The following is an 8,548-nucleotide window of genomic DNA, read 5'->3' as shown; positions in this document are numbered from 1 at the left end:
TCTCTGCTCACAGCGGCACTCCCCAGTCTCAAGGCTGGTTCACAAAGCTGCTGCCACCCGCTCTGTCCCCGTTCTGGAGATTGTGGGACACCCTGACATCACCGAACACGCTGCACACTGGGGTGGGGACCTGGGCCGGGGGCCGCTGACCCACTGAAAATCAGTCGGGGGTGCACTAGAGTGGAATTAACCCCCCAAACCCCAACATGGCCCCGACTGAGAAGGATAAAGCTCCTCCCCTCTCTCCCCTCACACACCAGAGCCTGGGGGCCCAGCCGCATAGATTTTGTGACCCCCTAGGCTCTAGGTTAGGGCCAGAAATGAGGAGTTCGGTGTGTGGGAGGGAGTCCTGAGCCTTGAGGGCTGGATCCAGGCAATCCCGGGGGCCCTTAAGTTCCCCACCCCTTCTGCGCAACAAGCAGGAAGATCCTGGGAGCAGGTGGCCAGGGGCTTGACGGGGGCAGGAGCAGCAGGGGGAGGAGCACCCAAATCAATGGCCGGGCATGAGCGGCTCTACGGATCGGGCAGCCCAGCTCTGGACTGACTATTGTGCACCCACACAGCGTAATAGGCCTGCAGCTCCAAATGCCCGTGGCCTCTGGCATCGTGGAGTCCTTGGGGACCGTCCTCTGAACACGTCCCCTCAAGGAGCAGCGACGGGGGAGCTGCCCTGACGTCCTTCCACTGTGCTTCTCTGTAGCCCCCACTGTCAGCAGCCACCGGGGCTCTCCCATTGATTGGGGATGACCCACCCCCGCAGGCGGTAGCCAGGTCAATGGAAGAGTTCCTCCGTTGACCTCATGGTGTCTCCACTGGGCTTAGGAGGAGCTGGCTGCATCTCTCAGGGGTGGGGCTATATTTTCCCACTGGAAACAAAGAAAATACCATTTAGGGTTCATTGAAAGAGGCATCAGCAAGGGCTTTGGGCAGTTACACACCACGGCTGAGAGGAAGAACCTGAGACCGACCTTAAGGCCAGAAGTGACCATTGCAATAGTCTAGTGTCACCTCTGGCACACTTCAGGCCACAGCCCCTCACCTGCCCACTGCCACAGAGCCCTGGCCTCTGGCTGAGCCACGGAAGGCCTCAGATCGTGAGTTCAATCCCTCCCGTTGCAAAGCACCCGCCTTTCTGAAAGGCTGCAAATCCCCCAGGCTCCATGCTGGAGCGGGAGGTGAAAAACTCCCAATGTCACTGCAAATCTGATGGGGGGGGGGGGGGGGGAATTTGAAGTAGGAATAAGAGATCCTTTCATAGAATCATAGAATAGAATCATAGAATAATAGGACTGGAAGGGACCTCGAGAAGTCATCGAGTCCAGCCCCCCGCCCTCAAGGCAGGATCAAGCTCCGTCTACACCATCCCTGACAGATGTCTATCTAACCTGTTCTTAAATATCTCCAGAGAGGGAGATTCCACCACCTCTCTTGGCAATTTATTCCAATATTTGACCACCCTGACAGTTAGGAATTTTTTCCTAATGTCCAATCTAAACCTCCCCTGCTGCACTTTAAGCCCATTACTCCTTGTCCTGTCCTCAGAAACCAAGAGGAACAAATTTTCGCCTTCCTCCTTGTGACACCCTTTTAGATATTTGAAAACCGCTATCATGTCCCCCCTTAATCTTCTTTTTTCCAAACTAAACAAGCCCAGTTCATGAAGCCTGGCTTCATAGGTCTTGTTCTCTAGACCTTTAATCATTCTTGTCGCTCTTCTCTGTACCCTTTCCAATTTCTCCACATCTTTCTTGAAATGTGGCGCCCAGAACTGGACACAGTACTCCAGCTGAGGCCTAACTAGTGCAGAGTAGAGCGGCAGAATGACTTCACGAGTTTTGCTTACAACACACCTGTTGATACAACCTAGAATCATATTTGCATTTTTTGCAACAGCATCACACTGTTGACTCATATTCAACTTGTGGTCCACTATGACCCCTAGATCCCTTTCCGCCATGCTCCTTCCTAGACAGTCGCTTCCCATCTTGTATGTATGGAACTGATTGTTCCTTCCTAAGTGGAGCACTTTGCATTTCTCTTTATTAAACCTCATCCTGTTTACCTCTGACCATTTCTCTAACTTGCTAAGGTCATTTTGAATTATGTCCCTATCCTCCAAAGAAGTCGCAACCCCACCCAGTTTGGTATCATCTGCAAACTTAATAAGAGTACTCTCTATCCCAATATCTACATCATTGATGAAGATATTGAACAGTACGGGTCCCAAAACAGACCCTTGAGGAACTCCACTTGTTATCCCTTTCCAGCAGGATTTAGAACCGTTAACAACAACTCTCTGACTACGGTTATCCAGCCAATTATGCACCCACCTTATCGTGGCCCTATCTAAGTTATATTTGCCTAGTTTATCAATAAGAATATCATGCGAGACCGTATCAAATGCCTTACTAAAGTCTAGGTATATGACATCCACCGCTTCTCCCTTATCCACAAGGCTCGTTATCTTATCAAAGGGCTTTTTTCCGGAGGATCGGGGCTAGTGTAGACGCTCTTTTCCGGCTTTTCTACAAGCCGGAAAAAAGCGGCGGACATTTTTATTTAAATGCCGCGGGGGATATTTAAATCCCCCGCGGATTTCCCTATTACGACCTGGAAAATTAGCATGCCCCTTTCGGAAAAGGGGCCAGCGTAGACGTAGCCAGAGAGTTTTAGCCCTGCCCCTGCTCCCCTTGGAAAGCTGGTCCTGAACTTCACTGCTCTGATGGTTGGAAACCTTCGTCTAATGTCAAGCTTAAATTCGCTGACATCCACTTTAAGGTCATGTGTTCTTGTGCAAACTTTGGCCCTTCATTTACATAACTCCTCCCCTTCCTTGTGTTTATCCCTAGCCTTCCCTTGTTAGGGCTAAACAAGCCCTGCACTGGAATACATCTCTTCACTCTGCAGGCTCTTGGTGGTAGCAGTGGGATGTGTGGCCCAGTCAGTTTCAGTAAATATGGGTATGTCTACACTACAGCACTAATTCGAACTACTTAATTCGAATTACTTAATTCGAACTAAGCTAATTCGAACTAGTGTATCTAGACCTAAAATCTAATTCGAATTAGCATTTTTCTAATTCGAACTAGCATGTCCACATTGAGTGGACCCTGAACCGGGGTTAAGGATGGCCGGAAGCAGTGCCGGCAGGGCATCAGATTAGGACTTAGAGCGTGGAGATGCTCTCTCAGGCTAACTGAACTCCGTGCTTAAAGGGTCCTGACCCCCACCCTGGACAGACAGTTCTCAGGGTTCCCCGTTTGCTTCCTTACCTCGATGAGGGACAGCTAAGCAGTCCTGTCTTGGAGTGCCCTGAGTGCCCACACTTGGCACATCACAGCACTCGGCCATCAGCCCGGCTGCACTTGCCGCAGGCTGCCCTCCAGGGGGGAGGGGAGTCAATCGGGGGGCTGTCAGGATCCAGGAGGCCCTGCAGGAGAGCTTCCACCTCGAGGATCCCGCAGAGCCACCCCAGTCCTCCTCATCGGGGGCTTGTGCCCCATTCCTCCCTCACCTCCTTCCACTTACCCCTCCCTAACCCCACTCCTGATGTAAAAAATAAAGGAGACGGGTTCAAAAATAGAAACTCTCTTTATTTAGCAAAACTGGGTGGGAGGATGAACCTCTGGGGAGACTGGGAAAAGGAGGTGGGAGAGTGGAAGAGAGAGGGTGGGAGAGGGGAGGGGGAAACCTGGGAGGAGGGAGCTGGAGGGGGGAAGCCACTGAAAGAAGGAGTACGGGAAGTATCAAACTATGGTACGTCATATCTTCAATACTGTGTACAGATGTGGTCTGCTCACCCCCAAAAAAGATATTTTGGCCTTGGAAAGGGTTCCTAAAAGGGCAACTAAAATGATCAGGGGTTGGGAACAGGTCCCATATGAAGAGAGGCTAACAAGACTGGGATTTTTCAGTTTGTAAAAGAGGAGACTGAGGGGGGATAGGATAGAGGTCTATAAAATCATGAGTGGTGTGGAGAGGGTGCATAAAGAAAAGTTCTTCATTAGTTCCCATAATAGAAGGACTAGACGACAACAAATGAAATGAATGGGTAACAGGCTTCAAATTAATAAAAGAAAGTTTTTCTTCATAAAGCAAATAGTCAACCTGTGGAACTCCTTGCCGCAGGAGGCTGTGAAGGCTAGAACTAGAACAGCGTTTAAAGAGAAGTTAGATAAATTCATGGCGGTTGGGTCCATGGAGTGCTATTAGCCAAGGGGTAGGAGTGGTGTCCCTGGCCTCTGTTTGTGGAACGCTGGAGATGGATGGCATGAGGTTAGTGTCAGCTAGTCTGATCCCGCTCTACAGAGACGCACGATTCTTCCTTCTCTGTGGAACGAATAAAAGGCTAGCATGCATGTTATGGTGACTGTTACCACGGGGGTTGCCAGCTCGTATTTTATGTGAAACCCTGGACCACCCTCAACAGTCTAATGGTGTAACAGTAAAACAAGGATTTTATTAACCCCTGCCCCCATTCCCTGTACTTCATACACCTGTTTTCCCCCTCACAGACACACCAGAACACCAGAGGGCTGAAGGCACCTGTAATATAAGGATGCTCTGGAGGCCCCACTAAGAGGGACAAATAAGAGCAAATTGCTTAGGGCTATTTATAGCCCATGCTTGGGGGGGGGGGGTTCTCCATTATAAGGCACCAAGCCAGTCACACCGAGCATTTCTGTTTGCCACACTGGCCAGCAAGAAGTCACACAAGCATCTCTCTCAGACACTCCAGCGTTCCCTGTGCCACAACCATCCCCAAACCTTACACAGGCGAGAGGCTATGAACCCACCTCGCCAACTCCTAAGAGCTTCTCCTCATCCCAAAGGACCAGCCACAGACCCAGGTCAATTAATAGCCCGGATCTTACCCAGAAGAGCTCGCTGGGCCAGGCCTTGAGAATCTAAAATCCAAAAGTTTGTTAAAACAAGGAAGAAAAGGTTGAGAGTAGAATGGTTACAGAAATCACATGACATACATCAGCCACAAAGCTCTGGTTCAGGCTCACAGAGGTGGGGTGCTATCTTCAAAGTCTTTGGAGTCCATTCTTTGGATGGGTCAACAAAGCCTTCCCGGCCCTCTGTCCGTTGCAAAGATGCTCCTGACGTGAAGAGCAGGACTGAAGACAAATGGAGGAATCCCTAGGGCCCTTTCATGTCCTTGCCCACGGGGGGGAGTCCCGTTGTTCTCCTCTGAGAAGGTGCCTCCCAACATGGAGAATGTCCCAAGAGCAAGTCACCTGTCCGGGTCCTTGTCAGGCGTCCCTGCTGCTCTGCAGGTTTGCAGCAGAATTCTTACAACACTTACGGCACATTGACTACGGAGCACCACACCTCACTGAGTCGCCACCCCTCTCAATAGGCAGGCGACGCCAGAACCGAACATTTAAAATGCCAGGACGGAGCCACTTTTCCTAAATTCCCCCTCAAAAATCATCCAGGTGTAGGAGTAGCACAAAGAGAAAGAGCAGAGCATGAGTTTTCAATGGATACCCCCCTTGGCCCTCTTGGCACAGATTTGGGGACAAACATTCTGCAGTGAGGGAAGCACTGATCTGCATGGCCCTGCTGAAAGCCGGGGACGTCCCAGGAGCTACGCTAGAGAAGGAGCTGTCTGAAATGAGGAGACCCAGCTGTAGAGCGACAGGAACGGGTTGTGAGCACGGGAGGCAGAACTTACAGCGGAGACCCTCGAGCAGAATGCTCGAATTGGAAGGAACTTTGAGAGGTCCTCAAGTCTAGTCCCCGGCACCAGACCGAGCACCTCACAGACCTCACTGTCCATGTCGACTGCCAGGGGCCATCAGAACGGACACAGGCCTCACCGTGGCCATGCCTAGCGTTCCCACCTCACATTAGCTCTCAATAGCCCCCCTCTCTCATCTACCCTTCAAAAGCCAATAGGTTAATGGAGCTATTTCTCCTGCACCTTGTGAAGAAGGAGCGAGAGGAGACAACACCTGTAGCTGTTAAATAGGTGGCATGCTCATTCTCCGCTGGTGGAGGATTTATGAGCAGATAGAGGAGATTTAGCCTCATGCAGGACTAGAGTCCGTTTCTCTACTGCGGATGGGTGGAGCACATTCATAGGCACGCAGCAGAGAAGCCCTCGGCATGACCTCTAGGGCCATTTCTCGAAGACTGGATGTTCCCAGACTCTGGTCCACGAGCCACAAGAGGTCTGCACATTACGTCTCCACAGTCCTGAGAAGTCTGGATGCAAACACAGCACGGGGGCATCTCTTACTTTCCAGCTCCCAAGCATGAATCGGCAGGAAGCTGCAACTGCACAGCCTGCTTCCACAGCACTGCTTTTCCACGCCCCTCTCTGCTCTCGTTGCCCAAGGGTTGCATTAGGATCCGGTGGGGAGAAAGGTGCCCGTGGCCATGGTGGTTGGGAGGGGAGGGAGTCTATGAAAACATCTCTCCCCCAGGACGTATGTCCCCTTATGAAATAGTGTGACAGTCCACGGCACTGAAGACCTGGAGGACTCTATTGCGGATCTTTTTGGTTCTGACCCCATAGATGATGGGGTTTATCATGGGGGGAACCAGCATATAGATGTTGGCTACAATAATGTGGACGTGAGGAGCCATGCTGTGGCCAAACCGATGGGTGAGAATGGAGAATAAGCCTGGCATATAAAACCCGAGGATGGCACCGATGTGGGAGCTGCAGGTGCCCAGGGACGTGAGACGGGCCTCCTTGGAAGGGAGCTTGAAGACGGCCCGCAAGATCAGGATGTAGGACAGGACAATGAGGGTCAAGTCCACCCCTGCGGTGAGAAATGCCACAACCAGGCTGTAGGTACTCATGGCGCTCATGTCTGTGCAGGCCAGGTTCACCAGCGCCATGAACTCACAATAGGTGTGAGGAATGACGTTGGTTCGGCAGTAGGGGAGCTGGCGCAGCAGGAATGGGTGTGGGCCCACCGACACGGCCGCCCTCAGCACAACCCCCAGCCCTAGGGTGGCTATGACCCGATGGGTCAGGATGGCCGAGTGTCGCAGCGGGTTACAGATGGCGACGTAGCGATCGAAGGCCATGGCCAGCATGAACCCGGACTCCATGATTGACAGGGTGTGAAGGAGGTACACCTGGGCCAGGCATGCATTGATGTGAATGGCCCAGTCCCTGAACCAGAAAATACACAAGGTCTGGGGCACGGTGGTGGTTGAGATGATCAGGTCGGTGACGGCCAGCATGGCGAGGAAAAGGTACATGGGCTCATGGAGGCTGGGCTCGGATTTGATCACAGCCAGGAGGAGGCTGTTCCCTACGACAGACAGCACGTAGACAAAGCAGAAGGGGATGGAGATCCAGACGTGGGCCGCCTCCAGCCCCGGGATGCCAAGGAGACTGAAGGTGGTGGGGTGGGCCTTGGTCCCGTTGGATACTGCCATGGTGAGCCCGGTTGGGTGTGTTCAATTCAATATCACGGCTGCTTCCTGCCCCTGCAATTAACCATTCAACAATCATTAACCATCTTCTAGACTCTGCTTGGTCCTGCTGTGAGGGCAGGGGTCTGGACTTGATGACCTCCCAAGGGCCATTCCCGTTCTCGTGTTCTATGGTTCTGTGATCTTATGGGAAAAGGAGGAGGTGGGATTTTCTCAGCCGTAATTCATCCAATAAACCCCGAATGTCACAGGGACACCGAATCACAATCCTGAGCCGGGTCAAGGAAACAAATTCCACATTTTCAAGGTCTCTCCGTGTGGATGATGGAATTCAGGCCAGGGAGGAGAGACTGAACGGTCCGTGGATTCTGTCGTGACCACACACACATAGGAACATAAGAGCGGCCAGACCGGGCCAGACCAAAGCTCCATCTGCCCACAGTGGCCAATGCCAGGTGCTCCAGAGAGGAGGGAACACAACAGGGAATCCTCACATGCTCCCTCTCTTGTCACTCACCTCCAGACAAACAGAGGCTAGGAACACCATCCCTACCCATCATGCCTAATAGCCATTGATGGACCGAACCTCCATGAATCTATCTAGCTCTTTTTTGAACCCTGTTAAATTCCTAGCCTTCTCCACATCCTCTGGCAAGGAGTTCCACAGGTTGACTGTGCACTGAGTGAAGAAAAACTTCTTTTTGTTTGATTAAAACCTGCTGTCTATTAATTTCATTTGGTGACCCCTAGTTCTTACATTTGTGGAATAAGTAAATAACTTCTCCTTATCCACTGTCTCCACACCTGTCATGATTTGATAGACCTCTATCTTATCCCCCCTTAGTCTCCTCTTTTCTAAACTGAAAAGTCCCAGTCGCTTTAGCCTCTCTTCATACGCGACCTGTTCCAAACCCCTAATTATTTAGTTTACTTAAGAGACTTTCATGAGGGACCTTGTCAAAGGCTTCCTGGAAATCTAAGTACACTATAGCTACTGGATCCCCCTTGTCCACATGTTTGTTGACCCCCTCAGCCGAGTTTGTCTGTACAGGGTAAACTTAGAAAACAACAAATGGTTTGGGAGCACTTTAAAGACTAACAAAATGTGTAGATGGGATCATGAGATATCCTGGGCACAGCCCAC

The 8,548-nt window shown here is 51.3% G+C and overlaps 1 protein-coding gene across 1 annotated transcript; it reads right to left on the bottom strand.

The window, feature by feature from the left end:
• Window positions 1-6,165: 6,165 nt before the first annotated feature.
• Window positions 6,166-7,864, bottom strand: LOC102461594 (olfactory receptor 52K2-like). Its single transcript, XM_014579121.3, has one exon. It carries the CDS (start codon window positions 7,405-7,407, stop codon window positions 6,451-6,453), a length of 957 nt encoding a protein of 318 aa, XP_014434607.3. The 5' UTR covers window positions 7,408-7,864; the 3' UTR covers window positions 6,166-6,450.
• Between the last annotated feature and the right edge of the window lie 684 nt (window positions 7,865-8,548).

This window comes from Pelodiscus sinensis, chromosome 1, assembly GCF_049634645.1.
Source record: "Pelodiscus sinensis isolate JC-2024 chromosome 1, ASM4963464v1, whole genome shotgun sequence".
NCBI classification, from domain to species: domain Eukaryota; kingdom Metazoa; phylum Chordata; order Testudines; family Trionychidae; genus Pelodiscus; species Pelodiscus sinensis.
This window is presented reverse-complemented; position numbering and strand designations above follow the sequence as displayed.

Coding starts and splice junctions, on each gene's coding strand:
- LOC102461594 (XM_014579121.3), bottom strand. CDS start 7,407: ATGGCAGTATCCAACGGGACCAAGGCCCACCCCACCACCTTCAGTCTC.